This window comes from Bubalus kerabau, chromosome 4, assembly GCF_029407905.1.
Source record: "Bubalus kerabau isolate K-KA32 ecotype Philippines breed swamp buffalo chromosome 4, PCC_UOA_SB_1v2, whole genome shotgun sequence".
In the NCBI taxonomy this organism is placed as follows: Eukaryota; Metazoa; Chordata; class Mammalia; order Artiodactyla; family Bovidae; genus Bubalus; species Bubalus kerabau.
Window position 1 is genome coordinate 22,505,891 of NC_073627.1, and position 25,350 is coordinate 22,531,240.

General features: G+C 54.2%; 2 protein-coding genes across 3 annotated transcripts; both read left to right on the plus strand.

Moving 5' to 3' along the window:
* The first annotated feature begins 5,246 nt into the window (after positions 1-5,246).
* LOC129651216 (keratin, type I cytoskeletal 15) lies at positions 5,247-9,968 on the plus strand. 2 transcript variants are annotated; one of them, XM_055579916.1, is made up of 9 exons: positions 5,247-5,289; positions 5,329-5,738; positions 6,535-6,617; positions 6,701-6,857; positions 7,343-7,504; positions 7,590-7,715; positions 7,910-8,130; positions 8,561-8,586; positions 9,618-9,968. In XM_055579916.1, exons 1-9 carry the CDS (start codon positions 5,247-5,249, stop codon positions 9,710-9,712), a joined length of 1,323 nt encoding a protein of 440 aa, XP_055435891.1. In that variant the 3' UTR covers positions 9,713-9,968. The 2 variants fall into 2 exon arrangements, with proteins under 2 accessions (XP_055435891.1, XP_055435890.1); XM_055579915.1 differs by having other exon boundaries at positions 5,247-5,738.
* An 8,532-nt stretch (positions 9,969-18,500) lies between these two features.
* On the plus strand, positions 18,501-22,800 carry KRT13 (keratin 13). The gene is made up of 8 exons (XM_055579918.1): positions 18,501-18,983; positions 20,214-20,296; positions 20,617-20,773; positions 20,962-21,123; positions 21,213-21,338; positions 21,433-21,653; positions 22,251-22,273; positions 22,589-22,800. The coding sequence occupies exons 1-8, from the start codon at positions 18,501-18,503 to the stop codon at positions 22,639-22,641; spliced, it is 1,308 nt and encodes a 435-aa protein (XP_055435893.1). The 3' UTR covers positions 22,642-22,800.
* Positions 22,801-25,350: the final 2,550 nt, after the last annotated feature.

Here is a 25,350-nt window from a genome sequence, read left to right on the forward strand (position 1 = left end):
GAAAGGGAAGGGAGGGCTATCACAAAGTGTAGCTATTACCATAATTCCACTTTCCAGAGGTCTTCACTTATCTCACCAGTTCCCTAAAACAAGCTTGTGAAATAAGCATTGCTACCATTTTATGGAAGGATAGGGCTTCCTTGGTGACTCAGATGGTAAAGATTCCTCCTGCAATGAAGGAGACCCAAGTTTGATCCCTGGGTTGGGAAGATCCCCTGGAGAAGGGGATGGCTACCTACTGCAGTTTTCTTGCCTGAAGAATTCTATGCACAGAGGAGCCTGGAGGGCTATAGTCCATGGGGTCACAGAGTTGGACTTGTATGTTTATTGCGTATCTATACTGCTCTAATGCAAGGCAAGGGTGGGATTTGAAACTGTGGTTTTTTCTTCCAGATTTATTGTTTTTTTTTTTCCCACTGAACTGCCCCCAAGGGTTGGTGTGTGTTTATCTGTAATTAATGTTTACTGAGCACCTGCTAAGTGCCATTTAATCAAAGTCCATAGGGTTGCAAAGAGTCAGACATGACTGAAACGGCTTAGCAAGTTATATCCTATATAGAGCAGGAAGCAGGCTCAGAGAGGTTAAATAACTTGACCAAGGCCACACAACAACCAATGGCAGAGCTAGGACCAGAATCCACATTTCCTGATTCTTAACCCAGGTGCCAACCCGTACCCCTGATTCCTAGGATGATAATCCCTGTGCCATTTCCTCAATACATTCCAGTCTTGCTCTGTGTGAAGGCCTAGGACTGGGATCCCCTGAGGCAGTTCCTGCTGACACTCAAGGAGAAACAAACTGGGACTCTGGGTCAGAGGGCAGGCGTCAGCTCAGAGCCAGGCTGGAGAGGCTGCCCCACCAAGGCGTGTACGTGCACGTGTACAGACACCGTCCATCCCCTGGCAGCCCGTATGAACCTCTTACGGCCACCGGCCCATACCTGGGCCCGGAGCCTGGAATAGGACCCAGCTGTGACCCGGACCTCCCATACAGACCTCCAAACTGGCTTGCCTGGGGCCGGTCCTGGGCCCACAAGGGAACGCACGTACCAGCTTCCTGGTACAACAATGCCCTTGGGTGGGTATGGTCCTGCTCCTGTGGTTTATAGCTCAGCTGCCAAGAACCGAGGCCAATTAAAGGTAAATGAGTCCCACTTTCCCCAGCCAAGAGGTTCAAGCTTAGCGGGTCTATTCAGGCCCTTGGGTCTGTCTGTAATAGCAGGCCAACCCTGTGAGGGAGGGGCCAAGTGAAGCAGAAACTCTCCTCTGGACACAGTGACTCTTGCTGCTGCTTGTGCCCAGCACTGCCCTGAGGAGATCTCGGACCCCGCCACACTGGGTGTTCATCTGGAAGGAGGTGCTTTTCTCACTATTTCCCATGGGACTTGGGGACTCATTAGCTTGCTTCAAATCACAGACTGGTGACCCCAGACCAGCACTTCCCACCTCCCCTGCAGCAGCCAGGGGACAGGAGCCCCTTCTGCCACCTCCTCAGCTTTTCCGCTCTCGACATCCTGGACATCGGCACCTACGGTCCCCTCCTCCCACCTCACTGTGGAGGCCTCGGAGCTAGAGACTAGAGGCCTGGCTGCACCCCGAGGCTGGGACTGCCCGGAGATATTTGTCCCCTGTTCATGAAAGCCTCTGTTGTCAGAGCTGAAACCCTCCCCTATGCCCCAGAGGCTCCAGGAATGTGGCTGTGGGGCGGGGTCTGGGCCCACGCAGGTGGGGCTGGTGACTGGGTCTCAGGTCTGAGTGACAGGAATAAAGCCTTCCTTTGTGTGTTGGGGGGTGGGGTGGGGGGCACTTTCCCATCTCAGTCTGGGAGCTGAAACTACGGGTACTGTGCTGAGAGAAGCAGCTGGGGTAGAGGAGAGGGAGAGGGAGGAAGGTGGAGGGGATCTGGGGGAGGGGAGGGTCTTCCCAGCCTGTTGGTCATCACAATCTCTTCAGTGTGCGAGCATTTCCGGTCCGTCATCTCACTCTATCGTGAGTCAGATTGGACAGGAGTTATTTCCATTTTTCCGACCTGTAGACTGAGGCTTGGAGTGAGGAGGCTTGATTACCCACAGCCACATAACTAATAAAAGAGAAATGAGGAATTCTCCAGGCCTCAGGGCATGCACTCTCTGTCCCGAGAATCTCCCTGGGGACCGGAGGAGGCAAGGGAGGATTCTAACATCCATGAAGACCCCCCCCACTCCCCGTGCCTCGAATGCTCACTGTGGACCGGTAGCTGGGGCCGGTGTTAAAGGGGTGAGTGGGTTTTTTCCCTCCCCTTTTTTTTTATTGTTGCAAAATACTCATAACGAACTTCACCATCTCACCCATTTCTCAGTGTACAGTTCTGTGGCATTAAACACTCTCACATTGTTGTACAACCATTACCACCCTCCATCCTCATAACTCTTTCCATCTTGTAAAAATGAGACTTTATACCTATTAAACAGTAATGCTCCATTCTCCCTCCCCACCCTTGGCAACACCATTATGATTTTGACTCTTCCCTGTACCTCATGTAAGTGGGAAAATGACCCAATTTTAAGTTGTGAACCTGGCTCAGAGCTATTTAGTCACACCCAGGTGGAGTCCAGCCCAGGCTCTTTCCACTGGGCTGCCCTGTCCCATTCCGAGGAGGGAAAGCTGGTTCTGGGGACCACCTGTCTGTCTGGAGTGGGCCAAGGACAGAAACTGGCACAGCCTCCAGGGCCCGGGGCTGCAGTCTGCGCTGGAGCCAAATGGAGCTTGATCTCCACCCTTGCCCAGCCATCCCCTCTTGGCGCTAATGAGGAGGTCCCGGCTGCCCAGACCTTGAGCTCATAGGAACCATTTGGACCGAAACCAGGGATTTGTGACCGGGGCAGCTCCACTCTGCCTGAGCCTGAGAGTGTGTGGGGAAAGCCCCCTTGAGGGGCTGCTGGAGGTGAGTCAGGGTGCAGAGAGAACGTGGCTGGGGTCCAGCCCTCCCTCACCCCAGGGTGATGGCATGTAATTGTTCCCGTGGTAATTGCTGGGGCCATCATGTCTGCAGAGGCTTTAATGAGCTATGGCTGATCTGAGTTTGATTATTTTTCTTTCAGAGGAAAAGACAATATCCTCTCACCCACAAGACAATACCACACTGTCCGGGCAGAGCACTCAGCAGCGGGCTCAGTATGATGCTGAGGGAGGAGACCCCTCTCCGTCCCCACCAGGACAATATCCCCCTCCATCAGCCCAGCCCAGGTGCAGGATTCTGGGGTCTGGCAGAAGAGGGGAGTACCTTCTTTTCCTGTCCCCTGTTTGATTGGAGTGTCAGAGGGTCCACTGAGTCCTGTTGATGCCCCCTTACTAGCTATGCCATCTTGTACAAATGGCTTCCCCTCTCTGAGTCCCATTTTCATTCCTTCTGAAATGGGGCAGGGAATATCTTCTGAGTCATAAGGATTAGAGGAGGCATGGGTGTAGAAGTGCTTTGTAAATTATCAAGTGTGCAGTGGAAGCATGTGATTACTGTTATTAGAGCAATGATGACAATGATCTGCATTGCCCCATAGGTGATGTTTATGGAAGAGTGAGACGCTCACTCACAGATCTAATGCCCAAGGGCAAAAAAAAAAAAAAAAAATGTCCCCCCAGGTGAGGGGTACTTGGGAGTCCTAAGTATTGGACGTGCATGCCCCTATCCAGCCCCTCAGAAGATGGGGGCACAGGATGGAGGCTCTTGGGCTTCAGGGCTTCTCCGTTAGTTGGAGTTGAGAGGATCTGTTGCCAGAAGGAAACTTAGACTTGAAAGTTTCCAAGTCCAAGGTTCCCAAGCAGTGACGGATAGAGCCGGGCTTGAACCTGGGTTTGAGGGGTTCCAGACCGCCGTCTGCTTCATGATGCTGCAGCTCTGGGCCAGGAATTCTCCTCCTGGTGCTCTAGCCTGATCTGGCCCACTTCTCCACCCCTGGCTGTCTCTAAACCCCAGAGCCAAGGCCAGAGGGCCAGGCCACCCTTCCAGTGGCACTACCACAGGTCTCCGCGCACACCAGGGCCCCGAGCTGGTGGCAGACCAGAGGGCTCTCCTGAGTGCTGGACTCCCCTCTCCGGCTTCAGCAGCCTGCTCTTTGAGGTGGTGCGTTGACCTTCTAGATCTCGGAGGGGCCTTCCAGTCCGCCTGCCAGGCTTCCCCATCCCCGCCCTCCCAGCAGTGCTCAGGCATGTACAGCCCTCTGGGTCGAGCCCCTCCCCAGCTCCGCGGCGCTTCACAGGACAAACAGGGTTAATCTGGGCCCGCTGTGCAGCGACATGCCTCTTGCTGGCGAAGGCAGGGGCTTTCTGGAACTTGCTCCCATCTTATCTACAGAGGTTTGCCCCAACTCGTCCCAGGAGCAAGTAAAGGTTCAGTGACATGTAGTTGGCAGGTGGTGGGATTATCAATCAGCCCCTTGTCAGCCCTGAGCTGGCTGGCTTTTGTGGGAATGCCACTGCAGAGGGACAGAGGGCTGGGGGGAGCTGGAGAAGTAGGAGGGGTCTGTGGATGGGGGAGGAGAAGGGTGGAGGAGAAGAGTCCATTTGTAGGGTCAGGGAAGTGACAGATGCTGGCCCCTCTGGTCACCTCAGCTGGTACCAGACTCAGGCTCCCTCCCCCATCCTCAGTTTATGCCCACGGCCCCTGCCTTCTTCCATGCACCTTGCCCACCAATCCCCAGAGCCTGGCAGGCTTAGACACAGATCTGTGAAAGGGACCACATGGAGCAGCCCTGCGAAGTGAACTCCCAAACTGCGAGCCAGGAGCCAGCTGCCTGGGGGTGAGGGTCCCGGCCTGGAAGCAGCAGAGAAGGACAGGCGAGGGAGGAGTTGGCCTGAGCCACTAACAGGGCAGACGGAGGCCTGGCAGACGTGATGCGAGGTTCCTACATTCCGTGTTTTCTCTTGGAGTGTAGAGATGAGCCTGTAATCCAAGTGTTAAAATCATGGCCTGGGGCAAAACACCATTCATTCTGAATCATCTCCTTTGTTGCATTTGAAAAAAAAAAAAGGAAGAAAAGAAAAACCCCACACCAGCCACGTTGAGGTGTGCAGGCAGCTGTGTTTGTCAGGAACGCAGAAGGAGTTGGCTTCCCTTTGGGGGAGGAGACGCAATCCCACACCCCCCTGGGAGGGGTATATAAGGAGCCCGGGGGCTGGGGGTGACAGGCGCAGCCCTCAGGTTTCAGTCCGGCCAGCGCCTCCTGCCAGCTTCTCTCGTGCTGCTGAGAGCTCAGCACTGCTGCTTGGTCATGGCCACCACGTTTTTGCAGACTTCTTCCTCCACTTTTGGGGGTGGCTCTACTCGGGGGGGTTCCCTTCTGGCTGGGGGAGGAGGCTTTGGTGGGGGGAGTCTCTATGGGGGTGGTGGGAGCCGCACTATCTCAGCTTCTTCTGCCAGGTTTGTCTCCTCGGGGTCAGCGGGGAGCTATGGGGGTGGCTTTGGTGGAGGGGCCGGTAGTGGTTATGGGGGTGGCTTCGGAGGGGGCTTTGGTGGGGGTTTTGGCAGTGGCTTCGGTGACTTCAGCAGTGGAGATGGCGGTCTCCTCTCCGGCAATGAGAAGATCACCATGCAGAATCTCAACGACCGCCTGGCCTCCTACCTGGAGAAGGTGCGTGCCCTGGAGGAGGCCAATGCCGACCTGGAGGTGAAGATCCGAGACTGGTACCAGAGGCAGAGCCCGACCAGCCCAGAGCGTGACTACAGCCCCTACTTCAAGACCATCGATGAACTCCGGGACAAGGTAAGGACTCTGGGGTTAGGGAGAGGGGAACAGGTAGCTGGTACCAGCTGCTCTGGGGGAAATCCTTTTCTGCCCAGGCAATGATGTGTAACCTTGGCAAGTGGGGGGTATGCGTTCCAGATGTGGGTGGGGGCACACTTTGCTCAGCCTGGCAGTTCTGGGGATCCTGCGAATCTGGTCTGGACCAGTAGGGGCTGAGATGGGAGCAGTGCTCACACATGTGGGGCTCTGTCTAGAGTTCTCCTTTGCTCCTTTTGCAAGAATAAGGGTGCAGAGATGAAACTCTGGTCCTAGGAGTCCTGAACGCCAGGACCGCCTGCCTCACCCTCTGAATGTCTTGGGTGGCAAAAGCCTTAGGAGACCTGGGACTGGGCATGGACTCTGCCAGCTCCTCACTCACCCTTCACTCACTTGCACCAGTTTCCGCAGCTGCCCTCAAGGTTCCCGCTGACTGGAATGTTCTATAGATGCATGGCTGTGTTAAAGTGTGCAGGAGGCCAGCGACCATGAGTTGTCCACAGGAGAGGCTGGTGGAGCACCCCTAGAAGTCACCCTGCTCCTGGCCAGGCAGTTCCCACAGGGCATTCCCTGCCACCCCGGCTCCTTGGTCTTTCCTATCCCAGAGACCAGGAGGGTGGCATGGGATGGCTGGATTCTGCCTGGGGACCCTACCACCTACTGTTGCTGGTATCAGAGGGGAGATGGTCCGTAAGGGGTCCCATGTGAGGTGCAGGGCAGGGAGAGCAACAGGGAAGAGGGAGGGGCCCTCTTGACACCAGCTTCCTGTGTCCTGCAGATCCTGGCGGCTGCCATCAAAAATTCCCAGGTCATTCTGGAGATTGACAATGCCAGGCTGGCTGCAGACGACTTCAGACTCAAGTACGCTCCTTCCGCATTGTCCCCCAGCTCAAGTGGTCCAGACCGCTCGGCCCTCCTCACTTGGGTTTCCTCTTCCTTTCCAGGCATGAGAACGAGATGGCCCTGCGCCAAAGCGTGGAGGCTGACATCAACGGCCTGCGCAGGGTGCTGGATGAGCTGACCCTGACCAAGACTGACCTGGAGATGCAGATCGAGAGCCTGAATGAGGAGCTGGCCTACCTGAAGAAGAACCACGAGGAGGTGAGGATCAGGCAGGGGCTGGGGCTGGTGGGAGGCAGAGTGGGGCCACTGGGGACTCTTCTTAGTTGGCTGAAGGGCTGAGAGATTCAAATATGCACCCGCCAACACAGAGGTCCCCATGGAGGGAAGGATCACTGGTGACCCAGACTCCTTATCTTCTCTGATGCATCGCCAGGCCAGGTGGCCAGAGGGCACTGCTGTCTTGATCTGTTTCATGAGCTCATAGAAGGGCCCTACTGTCTGAGGTCCTCCCTTGGCAGGACCAGAGACTAGAGAGGAGGAGAGACCCTCAGAGCTGAGAGGCCTGTGCGATCAAACCTCTTCATGTGACATGGGAAACTGAGGCCAGGGTGGATACGGGGCAGAACTGAGGTCACGTGGTGTGTTAGTGATTAGTGATGGAGCCAAGATTGGCACGTGGGACCCCAGACTTAGCTCTGGCTTCTGCCCTCTGTCTCTGAATGCCCACCCTCCCCACCCTGAAGGAGATGAAGGAGTTCAGCAACCAGCTGGCTGGCCAGGTCAACGTGGAGATGGATGCAGCACCAGGCGTGGACCTGACCCGCGTGCTGTCAGAAATGAGGGAGCAGTACGAGGCCATGGCGGAGAAGAACCGCCGGGATGCCGAGGCCTGGTTCTTTAGCAAGGTGGGTCTGACTGGTGGGCCTCTCCCCAGCTTCCTGAGCCCCTGGGAGGCCCATGGAGCTCACTTCTCTTGTGTGTGACCTGTAGACAGAGGAGCTGAATAAGGAGGTGGCCTCCAACACAGAGATGATCCAGACCAGCAAGACGGAGATCACAGACCTGAGACGCACGATACAGGGGCTGGAGATTGAGCTGCAGTCCCAGCTCAGCATGGTCTGGATCCCTGCTATGCCCCTCTTCCTCCTGCCAAGCCTCCCCCTCCCCACCTCTGCCACCCTTCATGGCTGCTTTAAGCATTGGAGTTCCCAAGCTCCCTCTGGGGGAGGTTCCATGCAATCCATTTGGCCTTTCTCCCCAAGCCCTCGATGGCTTCCTGATGTGGTGTCTCTGGTCCACTGCCTCACTAGAAAGCCGGGCTGGAGAGCACGCTGGCGGAGACAGAGTGCCGCTATGCTGCGCAGCTGCAGCAGATCCAGGGTCTCATCAGCAGCATCGAGGCCCAGCTGAGCGAGCTCCGCAGTGAGATGGAGTGCCAGAACCAGGAGTACAAGATGCTGCTGGACATCAAGACGCGGCTGGAACAGGAGATTGCCACCTACCGCAGCCTGCTGGAGGGCCAGGACTCCAGGCAGGGGCTGGGGTGCAGAGGGGGAGTAAGGGGTTAGGGCGGAGAGTCATCTCAAGGGCACAGCCATGTGTACAGTGAAAAGAGAGCAGAACGTGGAGTCAGAGGTTCTGGACTCTGTTCTGGTCATCGGCTATTAACTTGGGCAGGTCATGTCACCTTTCTGGTCCTGTCTGCTTTCTGTAAATGATAGAATTGGACTAGTAGTCTTGGATTTGATGCTGGTTCCATTTCCTACAGGAAATAGATGGATGTTATTAAAGATTAGAATCTATCTGCTTGGGGGTGGCAGGTCTGGAGGGCTTGCAGGATGTCCCAGCCTTTAGAGAAGTCAGATATGGGGGTAGGGGTGGAGAAGACTGCTTAGCTGTCTCCCTGTAGGCAGACCTGAGCTTCTGTCCTTTGCTTACATCTGCTTCCCTTTCTCTTGCAGGATGGCTGGCATTGGTACCAGAGAAGGTAAGAGGCTTAACTCTTCCTGAGTTGAGGGGGGAGAGAAATTGTTGAAATCACAAATACCCTTGGAATGGGGAGGAAGGAGAAAGAGACCAAGCATCTACCCTACTTGGATGCCCATTCCAATATGTACTTCTTCCTCCAGTGGGACCTCTGTCAGTCCCTGGTAGGGTTGGGGTTGAAGACTTATGGAGAACCTTCCAGGATGAGCAAATTTTATCCAGGGCATAGCTCCTGCCTAGGCCCCACCTTCATGGACTTTTGGATGCATGCGTGGAGAAGGCAATGGCACCCCACTCCAGTGCTCTTGCCTGGAAAATCCCATGTATGGAGGAGCCTGGTGGGCTGCAGTCCATGAGGTTGCTAGGAGTCGGACATGACTGAGCGACTTCACTTTCACCTTTCACTTTCATGCATTGGAGAGGGAAATGGCAACCCACTCCAGTGTTCTTGCCTGGAGAATCCCAGGGATGGGGGAGCCTGGTGGGCTGCAGTCCATGGGGTCGCACAGAGTCGAATACGCCTGAAGCGACTTAGCAGCAGCAGCAGCATGCTATGTCGTGTCAGTCGTGTATGACTCTTTGCGACCCTGGACTGTAGCCAGCCAGGCTCTTCATGTCCATAGGCAAGAATACTGGAGTGGGTTCCCATACCCTCCTCCAAGGGATCCTCACGACCCAGGAATCAAACCCATGTCTTTTATGTCTCCTGCACTGGCAGGCGGGTTCTTTACCACTAGTGCCACCTGGGAAGCCCCGTACTTATGGATGGATGCCCATGATTACTTCCTGTTTATGAGCAGCTTAAAAGCTCTGACATTCTTGCTCACTGCAGGGCATACCTGCCACTGCTCCCGCCTATCTTTTTGATGAGTAATTCAGCACCAGTTGTCCTGGCAGCTCTGGAAGGATTGGCTGATGGCCATTCTCAGGGGTGCTGTCCAGTCTTCTCAGAGCTCAGCCGAGGCCCTGGCCCCCTTTGGAGGGAGTACAGGGAGCGTCTCCCACTCTCAAACTTGCCCCTTCTTTCTACAGCCTCCCTGGGAGGTGGCGGTGGCGGCAAGGTCCGCATCAACGTTGAGGAGTCTGTGGACGGGAAGGTGGTTTCTTCCAGAAAGAGAGAAATCTAACAGCCCAGTGCAGGGGAGATGCCCCTGCCACCCCTGCCCTCCCCAGGCTGAGCAGAAAGCTGGCCAGAGGGACCGGAAAAGCAAATTCCAGGCTCTGCTTTCAGAGGGTCTGGTCCAAGGGGTCCTTCGTTTCTTAGTTGGGTGCTTCCCATGCTCTCCCCTGCCCCCTCCAGCTTTCCTGCCTCCGATAGAGGAGGGAGGTGCAAGAAACAGTTGTACTGTGTAACAAGTTCATGGTCTGTACCATGTCCATGCAATAAAGACTTGCTTTTCCTTTTGCAAATATCCCTCAGTAGTATGTCCAGTTTTTCTTGTTGGTGGCCTCTGAGAAAGGCCAAGGCCCACCTGCTGCCATCTCTCCCTGACTTTGACCTCTTCCCTGCACAGTCACTCTTTGGGGTGTCTGGGTCGCTTCGGACGAGCCAGGCTGATCGGACGACTTGTTGTCTGGCTGACCCCATTTAGTGATCACGGAAGCAGGAAACAGGGTTCCTTAGAGTGGTGTGGTGTACTTAACACAAAGTAAACACATTGAGACATGGATTAATTACTTACTGGATGACTGACTGCGTAGACGGCTCTGGTTCACCACTGTATGGTTGGCACTGGGCTAGGCACACCCACTCACGGGTCTCATTTAATACAACTGCTGGTGGTCAGGCTTTATTATGCCATCTTAGAGATGAGGGAACTTAGAGTTGAGATGGGAAACTTACAAATGAGGTGGTCAGGCTGATGATTGGTCCAGTGACCTCACGGCTGGACGGTAAGTAGCAGGGCTGGCCCCACACCTGTATGACTCCAAGTTCATGGCTTATTCTGGGATCCCAGGCCCTGGTTCTTCACAGCCATTTGCCAGGACCTTCCCCCTTGCTTCCAGCTCTCACCACATGCTCCCTAATTTCCCCTCTTTTCCAGCCAGGCACACCTGACGTCAAGAGTGGCTGAGCCACTTCCCATCTCTGTCCCCCTGCAAACCTGGCCCCCATCCCCCCAAAGATGCCATCTCCCTACAAGGCACTGAAAGCGCCAAGAGGGAAAGACACCAGCTCCAGGAAGCCCTCCCTGATTTCTCTAATTCCAAGTCCAAAGCAACTCCAGCCCTTACTGCCCTTCTTCATCCAAATCCTGCTCCCCGTCCCCAATTTCTACCTAAGGGCTCATTAGAGCAGTGACATCCACACACACCTGATTTGCTGCCTCCACTCTGGGGCTGTTCCTCTGGAATCCATAGCCCCTGATGTGCTTGTGCTTAGTCACTCAGTTGTGTTTGACTCTTTGCAACCCCATGGACTGCAACCCACCAGGCTTCCCTGTCCATGGGGATTCTCCAGGCAAGAATTCTAGACTGGGTTGCCATCTTCTCCTCCGGGGGATCTTCCCAACCCAGGGATCAAACTCAGGTATCCCACATTGCAGCAGATTCTTTACCATCTGAGCCACCAGGGAAGCCCAAGAATACTGGAGTGGGTAGCCTATCCCTTCTCCAGGGGATCTTCCTGACCCAGGAATCAAACTGGGGTCTCCTGCATTGCAGATGAATTCTTTACCAGCTGAGCTATCAGAGAAGACCATAGCCCCTGATAGAGGGCAGGGAATGAGGAAGTAGAGAACTCTGGGCCCTGGTTGAACTGGGCTCAGGAGAGGATTGAGGGGAGAGGGAGAAGGGAGAGGGAGAACCGGTTTCTTTGTCCTGCTGGGAAGATCACATAGGAGGCACTGCTGTTCTACTGAGAATCAGATCATTTGTGGGGAGGGCCAGGCATTCTGAGAGGCACCCCGTGGGTCTCACTGGGTGAAACTCCTCTTCCAGCAACCCTAGCTGGAAAGAAGGGGCATCTGTTCTTTCTAAGAGGGATTTAATCTAGAATGTGTCTCCCAAATGCACACTTCAAGGCCAGATTTCCCTGGGGCTGGGGGGTGGGGGTGGGGGAGGAAAGGGATTTTATTAGTGTCTGTACACTCCCATGGTAAGAATCTGCTTGCAATGAAGGAAACCCGGGTTGGATACCTGGGTCGGGAAGATCCCCTGGAGAAGGGAATGGCTACCCACTCCAGTATTCTTGCCTGGCGAATTCCACGGACAGAGGAGCCTGACGGGCTACAGTCCAGGCGGTGGCAAAGAGTCGGACACAACTGAGCAACTAACACTGCACCCTGCCAGGCTCTGGACAGGGCATTCAATGGATGGTGTCTCATTTCCTCTCCCAAAAGCTTTTGAAATTGAGGCCAGACTTGAGCAGCAGTTTTCAGAAGAGGAAACTGAGGCCCAGGGAAGCTAAGTCACATGCATGAAGCCACAAGCTAGGAAATAGTGAAACTGGGTCTGGGACTGTCTCTCCGATTCCACACCCTTGCTTTTCCCTTGATGCCGGGAGGTGTGGGGGGGGGGGTGTGACAGAAGCCGGCGACATCTTTCTTAGAGGGTGTGCTGGTCTGAAACTCATTTCTTGACTTCTAGGGGCAAACTGTTCAAGTGTCACACAGCCAATATGGTCAGAAAGATTGTCCTCACAAGGAACCTTGGTCTCTCACGCTGCGGTTCAAGCCCCGAGCACCAGGTGCCAAGTCCCTGACATCCTGGGGCTCAGCCAGGCTCCTTTGGGACACTCTCCCACCCCACTGTTGATGCTGGTAGCTGGGCTACTGCTCCTGCATCACTGATATCCAGGTCTCTTTTGAGAGATCTCAGGCCTAAACAGCCACAGAAGAGTCTTCTTTGTTTGCAAAAATAACCACATCTGCAAAAGTGCAGGGCAGAATGGGGCTCAGCCATCCCTCATCCAGTGAGCCTCCTCTAGAGACCAGACCCTGAGCTAGGGGGAGGGAGGCTGCTTCTCTCTTCTTGGAGTACCCCTGCCTGCTCTGCTGGCCTGCTCTGCTGGGATTCAGGGACAGGCTATCAGAGAGGGCCTTGCAATTTGCCAAGTTCTGTCCCCTGCCTGACCCTGGAGTGAGATGCCCACTTCCAGGGAGAGTGCATGCCAGGCTGAGTCCTTAAATTGTCTCCAGGCATAGACAGCCACCTCCTGCCTGCCCCTGGATGGAGGTTGGGCTAAGTTTCTAGCCAATTCGGGAAGCAGGCATCAGGCCTCCCTCTGCTGCTGAGAGGGCAGCTTTGGGACTAGGGATTAGGGCTCTGGGTGTGTCCTGGGTTCAGGCTGGCCTTCTCAGAGCAGGCATGGGGCATGCCCACCTTTCTCACTGAGGACTCTGAGTCCCTGTCCCCCTCTGGGTCTCAGTCTCCCCATCTTTACATGGAAGATTCTGATTGGACAAGATGATCTTGAGGTTCTCGATGAGCTGCTCTGCATCCTGAGACCTCAGAGGGGAGCCTGACCCGGGAGACCTGTGGCGGCAGGGGCGGTGTCTGCTCCATGCACAGCTGAGTCCTCAGCGGGGCCTCTCAGTAAATATTTATTGCATGAGTGCATGAACTTTTTTCTCTTTTGCTCCTTCCTGCCTTAGGCATGGCTCTGGACATTCACTGGTGTCTTGGGTGTGTGCCCACCTAAGGGTCACCTGTCCCTCCATGGGCAGCTGGCTGCATGAAGGAAAATAAAATGATGCCAGCTTTTCCCATGAGATTTGGAGCTGGGGTGACCTCACTGGATACAATTTCTGCTACATATTCCTTCTCATTTAAAGCCAGCAGACAACGTGTCTCTGAAACAACTTTTCAGGCAGTTAGCCAGCGCTGCCCTCTGCCAGGAAAGATATTCAGAGGTGTATTTGAAAAAGCCCCTGTCTTCAGGGAACGTAAGACTGAGTGGGGGAAATAAAACCGGAATGCCACCAGCTGTTTCCTGTCTGGCTGCTGCAGGTGCCATGCTGGCTGCAGGAACCAGAGAGGGAGGCAAAGCAATGAGTTGGCACAGGACGGAGGACCGAAGAATATTCTGATGGGTCATCTAACAACAAGAAGCTTGCATTTCCTCATTGTAACAGGGAGGGGAGAGGAACCTTCCGCCTTCTGGGAGCTCCTGGATGTCAGGTGCTTCTCACATACTCACTGTCTGATGCCTGTTTTTCTGTTATGGCCACCGAGGCACTGAAAGGTTGAGTAACTTTCCCAAGGTCACACAGCCAGTCTATGGCAGATGTAGGGTTGGAACTCAGGTCCACTTAATTCAAAGCCTGTACTGGCCTCTATGGGTTTCTGGGGAACTCAGGTGGTAATAACAGGGATTTTAAAAAGCTGAGTATGTAGAAATATAAAGCCCTGAGACTTTGAGGCTAATCTGAAGAAGGCTCCTGAGGACTGCTGTGTCAAGCAGGTGTTTCTGAGGATGCAGGATGCCCAGAGGGCCTGGGTCCATCATCTGGGCAGGATCTGCTTTTTACAAGGTGACTCTCTCCTGTCGGGGAACCTTAAGACCCTTTGGGAGGTGGTCAACCAGACTGGGGACTTCCCAGGTGGCTCAGTGAGTAAAGAATCTGCCTGCAGTGCAGGAGACACAGGTTGCATCCCTGGGTCAGGAAGATCTCCTGGAGGAGGGAATGGCAACGCATTCCAGTATTCTTGCCTAGAGAATCCTATGGACAGAGGAGCTTGGCAGACTACAGTCCATGGGGTCACAAAGAGTCAGACACGACTGAAGTGACTGAGCATGCACATGCATGCACAGCCAGTCTGGGCTCCAGACCCCCAGTGGTCCCGGGAGAGACAGAAGGAGGCAGGAGCCTGATCCAAGATTCAAGCGAGGAACTCTGGTTAGGAGCTGGAAGCAGGGTTTAGGCCTCAGCTCTGCAGATGAACAGTCTGGTGACTCTGGATAAATCTTTGAGAACCAGAGCCCCACAGGGCATTGCTGAAGGAAACTTAGAAGTCATCTCAATGGAAGGCCCCCAATGAATCAGCGGTCGATCTAGAAATCCACGTATTTCTCTTTCTTTCCCATTGCCCTGGGTCTCTGCATTCCAAGTCTCAGTATCCCCCACCTGTGAAATGAGGGGGTTGAATGGGAAATTTCTACAACGATTTAGGCTTTGACATTCTGCACTGAGTGAGTACCCGGGAAATCCCCCGAAGTACCTGAGAAATCAGGTCAGACAGCAGACAGGCTGACCCCCCGGCCATCAGTTCACAGGCCTAACCTCTGTGGGCTGCAGGACCATCCACCAGGTGGGTCTTGGGTGAGAGGAGGCCTGAGAATGGCGAGGGCAACAGAGGCTGGTCTTTGGATGGGACAGTGCTAGCCCTGGTCTGAAAGGGATTAACCAGGCAGTGGTTAAGGGTGCAGACCCTAGAGCCAGAGGTTTGAATCTTGGCTCTGACAAAGTCAGATTTGGGCAATGCCGTCAGCCCCTCTGGGCCTTAAGTCCTCATCTGCAAAAAGGATATGATTAAAATAGTAGAGTTGTTAAAAGGACCAAATAAAGTCATGCATGTAATGCGTTTCACAGAGTGTTCAAGATGTTAGCTAGTGTTATTCTATTATGTTTTAACACATACGGAATGGGATACTCAGAGTTCAGACACTGAGTTTTCAGCAAGGCTTGGAGACACTAACCTACCGGTAAGGTAGCAAGAGCCAGATGCCAGCTTAAATCTTGACTTCACGGCGACCTTGGACTAGTGACTTCGTCTCCCTCAGCTGCTTCATCTATAAAATGGGGCCAAATAAAACCCCTCACCTGTTGTTGTGCAGACTCAGTGACAACCTCTCAAGACGAGCCTCTTCTGCAGGGTTTCTCATACATGGGGCTTTCCCCCCCTCTCCCTGGAAATGTTATAGAGGAGGGGACTAAATCTGTAGTTTTGCCAGAAAGCAAAGAAGGGAGCTTTAAACCCGTGAGCAGGGCCTCAGCCCCATCACTGGGTCCTGTCCCATCTGACCCAGGGCTGAGAGAGGAGAAACAGGGTTCCCCATATGGCTCTCTGCCCAGGTCCCTCTAGGAGTGCTGGCAGGTGTCCCCCGCTCTGTGGGTCCTGGGGTTCACTTCGTGGTCAGAGGAAGGCATTCCTGTGTCAAGGCATCGCATACCCTCCTCGGGAGGGGTGGGGAGGGGCTGTGCCCTGACCCTGTGAGAGAGGCATGTCCTGGCCACCGTGGGCCTCCAGAGGACCTGTGATTATTGTTCCTCTGAGGGGCGTTGGCTGAACCTGCTCTTCAGCCCCGGGAGGATCGTCATTCCAGGCCTGGCAGGTTCCATTAATCACCTTCTTGTCTGTTTTGATCCCCACTGAGAGAGAGAGAGGGCTCCTGCTTTGGGCTGAATCACACCTTTTCAGCGAGAGAGCTGAGCCATCAGTTTGGGGCAGGAGAGCTGGGCAGGGTCAGGGGTAAGGCTAAATCCCTGGTCTCACCAGGTTTTGGAGCACCGAGGCCCACCCTGGCTCTCTCCCTGATGCTGACACCTGCAAAGGGAGATGCAGGCCCACTTCCCCACCTGAAGACAACAAAGGCCAAGAAAGCCCTGACTCAGAACTTTCCTTTCTGGTATTGCAGAATCAGCAAAAGGGTTTCCAGGACAACCTCAAGTCACCTCACCTCAGCCCCTGGCCTATCCCACCAAGCCCCTCAGGCTGTTGTGGGCAGAGGGCAGCTCCCAGGAGGCCATTCACGGCCACCATGGCCTCCTTGGTAAGTGGAACCTGGAAGCCTGAGTCCTGGGTCCACCATTCTCAGCCCTGGAACCTCTCTTTCTATTCTGGGCTTCTGAGAGGCCAGCTCAAGGCCCTTTATTTTTGGCTTAAGAAGGAAATGGCAACCCACTCCAGTATTCTTGCCCGGAGAATCCTGTGGACAGAGGAGCCTGTCGGGCTGCAGTCCATGGGGTGGCAAAGAGTCGGACATGACTGAGTGACTAGGCGTGAAGGTGAGGCCTCCTCTGGTGGGCTTCCTAAGTGGACCCTGAGTCTCAGGCACACCCCAGGCTCCTCAGCAGGGACCCTGGCCCCGGGCCCTAGGTCATATCCTCCATGTGGCCTCTTGGTCAAACATGCACAGGCTGAGTCAGGCATCACGTGGTTGTAGGACTAGAAAGAGCTCAGTATTACAAGACTTCCTTTTTGGAGTTGGCTATGCCTCTGAGGCTGCTGCTGTAATGAAATCATTAAATCCATGAGCAGGCTGATCTAGGGCTTCTCAACCTGGACACAATTGACCTTCTGGGCTGGAGGATTCTTGGTGGCAGGGGCTGTCCTGTGCACTGTAGGGTATTCAGTGGTATCTCTGGTCTCTGTCCTCCAGATACCAGTAGTATCCCTTTGGTGTGACGAACAAAATGTCTCCAGACACTATGAAATGTCCCTTGGGAAGCCAAATAGCCCCTGGCTGAGAACCTCTATATTGATCTATGGTGATGGAGTTGGAATTATTGTTATATTAGGGGAATGGGGGATATGGATGGCAATTGACCAGGAAAAGGTACAATGAGATTTATAGGGAGTTGGAAATGTTCTGAGTGGTAGCTTAAAGTTCCATAGCTGGGGATCCCACATTAAGATCCCCACAACTAGATCCCACATTAAGCCGGATGCTTATAATTTGTCTATTTTGCTATAGGAAAAAATACGCTTAAAGAACGAGCCTAGTCTGATTCAGGTCAATGTATGGCAAAACCCACTACAATATTGTAAAGTAATTAGCCTCTAATTAGCTTTTAATTAATTAATTAAATTAAAAAAATGAAAAAAATAAAAAAGAATGAGCCTAGTGTCAGAAAGATCCAGACTTGGGTTTCAGTCCTGACTCTGCCCTTAAGGCTTAGTTTCCTTCTCTGTGAAACGGGGATAATAGTAGGGTCAACCTTCCCGGGCCACTGCAAAGATTAAACAAGGTGTGAGTGCTTAGTTGCTAAGTCATGCCTGATTCTTTGAGAACCCATGGACTGTAGCCGAGGAGGCTCCTCTGTCCATGGGATTTCCCAGGCAAGAATACTAGAGTGGGGTGCCATCTCCTTCTCCAGGGGATCTTCCCCACCCAGGGATTGAACACAGGTCTCCCGCATTGGCAGGAGAATGGATCCTTTACCACTGAGCCACCAGGGAAGCCCCTTAAACAAGGCAGTCGCCATAAAATTTGTAGCCCAGTGCTTGCATATGGTGAGGGGTCTGAGGGTGTTAGCTCTTACCACGTGTGGGTCCCCTTGCTCTTTCTATGCCTCCCTTTCCCCAGCTGTGTCAGATGGTCCCTAAGGTCCCTTGCCACTGTGACTTTATCTGATGGTCTTGGAGCTACATTTTTTTCTCAGCCTAAACACCTTCAAGGTCATTGATTCTACAGGACCAAGCAAAGTTTATCATTGTTGCTGGGAGCAATGGAGTAGATGAAGTGCCGAGAAGCACACAGAGCATCTCAGTCAGACTTTTTAGAAATAGGACGAAGGGAGGCAGAGGGCTAATTTGCAGCTTCCTTCCCTTAGCAGAGGCTCCCTGGCAGGCAGGTGCAGCTCAGTCCCGTTCTAACATTGGGTGGGGCCGATGGGAGTGAGTTCCCTAAGTGGAGAGGTGAGACAGAATTCAGTTGTCAAAGGGTAGTCTCAAGGAGAACACTGTTCCCTCTGAATCATCCCTTTTGTTAAGGATTAAAAAAAAAAAAAAAAGGCCCCCTTCCCCCAGAGGCACAACCCACCCTGGAGAACGGAGGTAACTGAGCTTGTGGGAAACATACGTGCACTTGGCACCAGTCAGAGGGTGGGGAAGGGAGGAGAGAAGATAGGGCCACTGTCCAACCCCTTGGAAGGTGTATAAAAGGCATCCACTCCAGAGGAGAACCACAGTCCTCGGCCAGACCAAGCCAAGCTCCTGCCGCACCTGCTCTCTGCCCATCTCACTCTCACCATGAGCTGCCGCCTGCAGAGTTCCTCCGCCAGCTATGGAGGTGGCTTCGGGGGTGGTTCTTGCCAGCTCGGAGGAGGTCGCAGTATCTCTACCTGCTCAACCCGGTTTGTCTCTGGGGGATCCGCTGGGGGCTTTGGGGGTGGTGTGAGCTGCGGCTTCGGTGGAGGGGCTGGTAGTGGCTATGGAGGTGGCTTCGGAGGCAGCTTCGGAGGTGGCTTCGGAGGTGGCTTCGGTGGTGGTTTTGGTGGAGGCTTCGGTGACTTCGGCGGTGGAGATGGCGGCCTCCTCTCTGGCAACGAGAAGATCACCATGCAGAATCTCAACGACCGCCTGGCCTCCTATCTGGAGAAGGTGCGTGCCCTGGAGGAGGCCAATGCTGACCTGGAGGTGAAGATCCGTGACTGGCACCTGAAGCAGACCCCAACCAGCCCGGAGCGTGACTACAGTCCCTACTTCAAGACCATTGATGAACTCCGGGACAAGGTGAGCCCTTGTAGGTTGAGCAGGGTTCTCCTGTGAGCAGGGCAGAGACTCGATGGCCAGGAAATGCAGGGTCCCCAGGGACCAGCACATGCAGTGTGGATGGAGTTCTTACCCTTCCTTTGGGTGAAAATCTAGGCTTTTACTGCCTATCAAGCGTCTCTACTCCGGATGGTCTTTCTCATGCTACGTGTTTTCTCTCATTATTCATTTTTATTGTTCTTACTCATGCCAACATTTTTTGTTTTGTTTTTTTACTGCTTTCCAAACAGTTATGTTGTTAGTGACTTGATCTCTATAATCCTAACCCACTGGGTTATTTGGAAACTGTGACAGCTTTAAAAGCCACTAAGAATGGATAAAATCAACAGAGAAAGGAATACATGTTCATTCATTGGTCTGGGAACACTGGTTTGTTTTGTAGGGGCCCCCTTTAAACTAGTGTTCTTAACTGGCCTCAACCAGGTGGGGGAGATGCAGGCAGTGCTAAAGCTGAGATTCTCTCACTCTGTGAGGCCAGCTTGTTGGAACAGAAATCCACCTGCCTGGGCTGGGTCCCAGCTATGTGGGGTGGATTTTAAGTGCTTTGGAACACAAAAGTTGAGACAGGAAATTCAAATGGATGCGGATATTTATTGAAATTCCACTCTGCTCAGTGGGGAGGCCAGCTCCAGTGAAGTTATGAACTGTAGGGAGCGAGGCGGATTCTTTCCTGATCTTTAAAAATTAGTTAATTAATTAGGCTATGCAGGTCCCAGTTGCAGCACAGGGGATTTTTAAATTGTGACTTATGGGATCCAATTCCCTGACCAGGGATTGAACCCAACTCCACCTGGGAACTCGGAGTCCTAACCATTGGACCACCAGGGAAGTCCCCTCTCCTGATCTTAAGGGGAAGGAAGGGGCTCAAGACTGTGACTTTATCAGATTGCTAGTGTGAGGCTGTGGAGACATGACTAACCACAGACATCCTTGGTGGGGTCGCTCCCCTGCAATGCACATACAGACCACCATGACCAGACACAGAACGCCGGAGTGACAGAACAATCTAGGGGGACCTATCTCATCCCTCACTTTATAGAGAGGAACCGAGGCCCAAAGAGAAGTGCCTTGTCCCAGCTCGCAGGGGCAGGGAGCAGGCAGAGCTGCACGGCCACCCGTCCAACCCATGTTTTCTCAGTCCTCCTCCCCGAGCTCGTGGACCCTCCAGTGGTCACTTTCTGTATTTTGCAGATCTTGGCGGCCACCATTGACAACAACCGGATCATCCTGGAGATTGACAACGCCCGGCTGGCTGCCGACGACTTCAGGCTCAAGTGAGTTTTATTTCCCTCCTCCCGCTTACTCAGCAGTTCTTGTTTTAGACAAATGTTCCTCTGATCAATGTAATCCTAGCATCCCAGGAGTGAAGGTCTTGGGGAAGGAGCAGAGTTCAGAGGAGGGTAGGAGTGTCTCCAATTTCACTTCTTTCCCTTTTTCTCTCTCTCCCTCTGTTTCTTTCATTTTTTTTTTTTTTTTAAATTTGAGCAGAGAAAGGTTTATTGCAGAGCCAAGCAAGGACAATGTGTGGCTTCTACTCAAAACCTTCAATTCCTAATACCATTTCTGTGTTGTTTTTCATTTAAAAAAATATTAGGTATGAGAACGAGCTGACCCTGCGCCAGAGCGTGGAGGCCGACATTAATGGCCTGCGCAGGGTGCTGGACGAGCTGACCCTGACCAAGACCGACCTTGAGATGCAGATTGAGAGCTTGAATGAGGAGCTGGCCTACCTGAAGAAGAACCACGAGGAGGTGAGAGGGCGAGCTGGGTCTGCTGTGGCTGAATTACCTCCAGTAAGAACGGGGAGCCCTCTGCTGAGGTCAGACTCAGCCCTCCACAGTGGAACCTCAAAGCACTTTCTGGAACATTCTGGTAGCATTCAGAGCCGAGGAAAGGCAGTCTGAGGAGTTTCACGTGTCTTCCTTTCCCATCCCCACAGGAGATGAAGGAGTTCAGCAAACAGATGGTCGGCCAGGTCAATGTGGAGATGGATGCCACCCCGGGCATTGACCTGACCCGCGTGCTGGCAGAGATGAGGGAGCAGTATGAGGCCATGGCAGAGAAGAACCGCCGGGATGCTGAGGAATGGTTCCACAGCAAGGTACCTGGCTGTCTCACCTGGCCGAGCCAGAGGGTGCCTGGGCCATCCAGCTGGGCTCCTCCATCACCTCCGTCCTGCTTGAATTCCAGAGTGCCGAGCTGAACAAAGAGGTGACTTCCAGCACAGCCTTGATCCAGACCAGCAAGACAGAGATCACCGAGCTCAGGCGCACACTCCAGGGACTGGAGATTGAGCTGCAGTCTCAGCTGAGCATGGTACACCGGCTGCCCTCTGCCCTGTGGCTGCCCCCTCAAGGCCCCTCCTCCAGGCCTGGCATCCCTCAGACCTTCTCCTCTGCTGTCCCACCAGAAAGCCGGGCTGGAGAGCACGCTGGCGGAGACGGAGTGCCGCTACGCCCTGCAGCTGCAGCAGATCCAGGGTCTCATCAGCAGCATCGAGGCCCAGCTGAGCGAGCTCCGCAGTGAGATGGAGTGCCAGAACCAGGAGTACAAGATGCTGCTGGACATCAAGACGCGACTGGAGCAGGAGATCGCCACCTACCGCAGCCTGCTAGAGGGCCAGGACGCCAAGTAGGTCCCATAGGAAACAGACTGGGGGACTCTGTGCTTTCAGAGCAGGCAGGGTCTTAGGGATCGTGTCTGGGAGGGGAGGGCATCTGTCTGCACTTTAACAGCTTGGACCAAAATCCAGGACCAGAGCTTCTTCCTTGTCTTCTGGCATCTGACTGTGGGGGCATTTCCTTTAACCTTCTCATCTGGGCCTCTGGATTAGACTTGGCAGGGTTAGGGACCATGGAGAAAATATGAGCTTGGATTCAGGACAGCTCAACAAAGCTATTAAACTAGAGATTGAACTGCCTTCAGACTGTTTGCAGGGGCCAGGCCATCCTTGTAGGCTCAAGGGAAGGGTAGAGGGTCCAGTGAAACAAAAGGAGGACAAAACTCCCAGCAAATGCTCAACTACATCTTCTGAGGCTTCACAGACAGACAGACAGACAGGACAGGTCTGGGTTCACCTGATGCTGCTGCCCTGTGGGCTGGGGGCACAGCTGAGAAAAGAGCCCAACTCAGGGGCTCCAAGGGCTCCTGAGTGGCTCCAACTGAGGACAGGTAAGCGGCCGCTCTTGGTTGCCTTCCGTTCATGGCTGCCTGTCTCCTCTCTCCCAGGTTGATTGGTTTCCCCACAGGAGGTAAGAAAACAACCCAGTGGCAGAGGCATCAGGCTCCTATTCATGGGCCTGGGGTGGGGGTGGTGGGGAGGCAGGAGGCAGGGCTGGGCTCCCCCGTGTAGGGAGGGGGATGGGGCCGGAGCAGCAGTGGTCACCTGCTCCTCCATTTTCCTTGCTGCCCCACAGACGCGTGGGGCTCAGACAGTAACATAGAATCCCCATCACCTACCCCTCGACCTGTCCTAATCAGGGTTTGGGGCCCTCCTGGGGGGGCCCAGGCTGGCCTGAGGTGGGTCTCCTCCAGCCTGAAGGTCTTTTGCCTCCTTCCTTTTCCAGGAACCCCTGGCAGCAACTCCGGTCGCCGGGTTCCAGAAAACAGTAGGCCTTAAATCTGCCTGGCGGTCCCTCCCTCTGTCTTCAGCACCCAGAGGAGGAGAGAGCTGCCGGCTCCCTGCAGGAGCAAGGGAGGCACTGCAAGGGGCCTTGGCCACTCTGCGCCCAGCCACCGCCCCTCTCCCGAGGGTGGCCACTCCCTGCCCTGCCCTGCCCCCACCCCCCAGGTCTGCTTGCTCTTCTCCCTGACCTGGCTCCTTTCTGATTCCTCAGCTTCTCCAGTGAAAAGAAAAGCTAATTCAATAAAATTTCCCGGCTTCTTGCAAACGTATTTTTGACTCTGGCCTGGTTTCTTGGGGTGGCGCCTGCCAAAGCCCTGGCTGGGGATGGTGGGGGCGGGGGGCAGGTGTGGTCCGGCTGAGTGGCCCACCCTGAGGAGGCTCAGCCCAGAGAGCTCTGAGCTGGGAAGGACACAAGACACCCAGGCTGACAAACACAGGGACACAGGTGGCTCATGGATGACTGCACTCTGTAAACGTGGACTTGCAGGGGCACTCGGGCCAGTTCAGTACCCTAGAGGACATGCGGTAATAAGGAAGTGATGGGGTTCTAGTACGGTCAGGTGATGGCATGATGCAGGAAAGAAGTATGCAGGGTTTGGGGCAGGGTGCAAGGGGCTAGGGCTGATGTAGGGAGAAGGAGGCCGAGGACAAGCACTCCAGCTCCAACCACTGCCTCCCTGCTTCCCACAGAGAGAGCTTCCTTTGAGATAATGGGTGCCCAGGCCTGCAGTCCCCCCACCCCTTGGCTCGCCCCAAGTTCCTGCCATTCCAGGTCACTCAGTGACCCGCTGCACAACTCAAGGAGGGACCTCAGACCGTGCTAATACTGACCTCCTCCCCCTGCTTCTCTGGATGTCCCAGCTCAGACAAGCAGCCCCCACTGGCTCCCCTTAACTCCTTACTGGGACTGGTCTCCTGGGTTCTGATGTAGGCGCTTTTCTCTTCTTCGTCTTCACCCCTCTGCCCCTTGGGGCATCTGGAACATGTCCGCAGTCACAGTGTGTCCTGCTGACTCTCCAGAGAGGCCCCTCTTCTCTGTTCCTGTCTCACATGCCCAAGTGAGTCGGCCACCACCTCCTTGGATGCACTTGGTGAAGGAGCACCCCTCCTTCTCCCAATTCTGGGCCTTCCTGCTCCTCCATCTCAGAGGACCCGGAGACCCAAACCATGGGCCCGGGAGTCCTCTTGGTTCCCTCTTTCCTCCACCTCCTTCACAAGTCCATCCCTGCTTTACTTGTAATGTCCTCATCACCTGTCTGACCTTAACTTGCTGGGCAGGTTGCTATGGCCTCCCTGCCTCTGGTTTGAGCTCCCCCTTCATCCATGCTCCATACACCGGCTGGGGCGATTGCTGGAAATGAAAAGCCCTCCTGGTTTAGAGATGCTGCAAGAGCTTCCCATGGGTCACTGAGGAAAGCCCAGACTCTTCACCAGCCAAGAGGTCACCTGGCTCTGGCCTCTTCCGGCCTCTCTCTGACCTTGAAATCCACACTAGCCTCCCCCTTGTCCACCTGGAGGTCCTGCCACTCCAAACTGCTCTCAGTGACCCAGCCATGTGGCTGGACCTCTCAGGCCCTTGTACAGTGAGGGATCTCGGTCTAATCTGATCTTCCACCTCTGTTCTTTATTATTGGAGATCAGGTGGCCCTAGTGGTAAAGAACCCTCTTGCCAGTGCAGGAGACATAAGAGATGTGGATTCCATCCCTGGGTCAGGAAGATCCCCTGGAGAAGAGTGTGGCAACCCACTGAGTGGGAAATCCCATGGACAGAGGAGCCTGGTGGGCTACAGTCCATAGGGTTGCAAAGAGTCAGACATGACTGAAGTGACTTAGCATGACATGACCAGGTTTTTTATTCAACATTCCGACGGAGATGGCCACCCCCTCCTCTGCAGTGCAGGGAGAGAGTGGGGTGTACTTGGGTGTTTGGACATCTGCGCCCCCCTCCACCCCGCCCCAGAGTTGACTGTTGACTGCATGTGCCAAGGGGGCAGGGCTGTGTCCAGCCAACTGCTGGGGCTTGGCCAATGCTTACTGAAGGGAGAGACCAGTGAATGAACTGGCGGAACGCCTCTTAGATGCCGTCTGAGTTTTGTCATGAGGTTGTAGGCCAGAAGGTACGGGTGCTTGGCACTCTTGCCAACTCCTGTTCTCTGCTCCTTCTTCATTTTCTCCCTCTGCGTCCCCTCCTCCTATAGTCACTGCTCTCATTCATCAGCTTCTTCCTCCTCCTTCACCCCGAGCCTGTCTGAGCTCCGGGCAGTTGGTTTAGTCCACAGTGGTCTCTCAGAGGTGACCCGCCCAGCTCGCTAAGCTAGGGGAAAGCTGTGGCCGTCCACTCATCCCGGATCCCACCCACCCCTGTGGAATGAGGTGTGGTTCTGTTCTCTCCCACATGCCCAGAGCTGTCCTAGGAGCTCAGACATCAAACAGGAAGAGGACATGACCTCCACTCCCAAAACTCAGCTACTTTTTTTGGTTAATTTATTTCATCAGTAGCTGTTTATGAAGTGCACCATGTACCAGATGCTATACTGGATCCAGCAGAGAGAAAGATGCACACAAAGGCAGCCTCTGTCTTTAGGGAGTTCACAGACTGACAGGCAGTAGGAGGTGACGCCCGCAGCAATACATTATTTCCATCTTCAAAGCTTAGTTCAAGGTTCAGTTTCTGCCACAGATCTCCGCTCTTTCCCCACCACT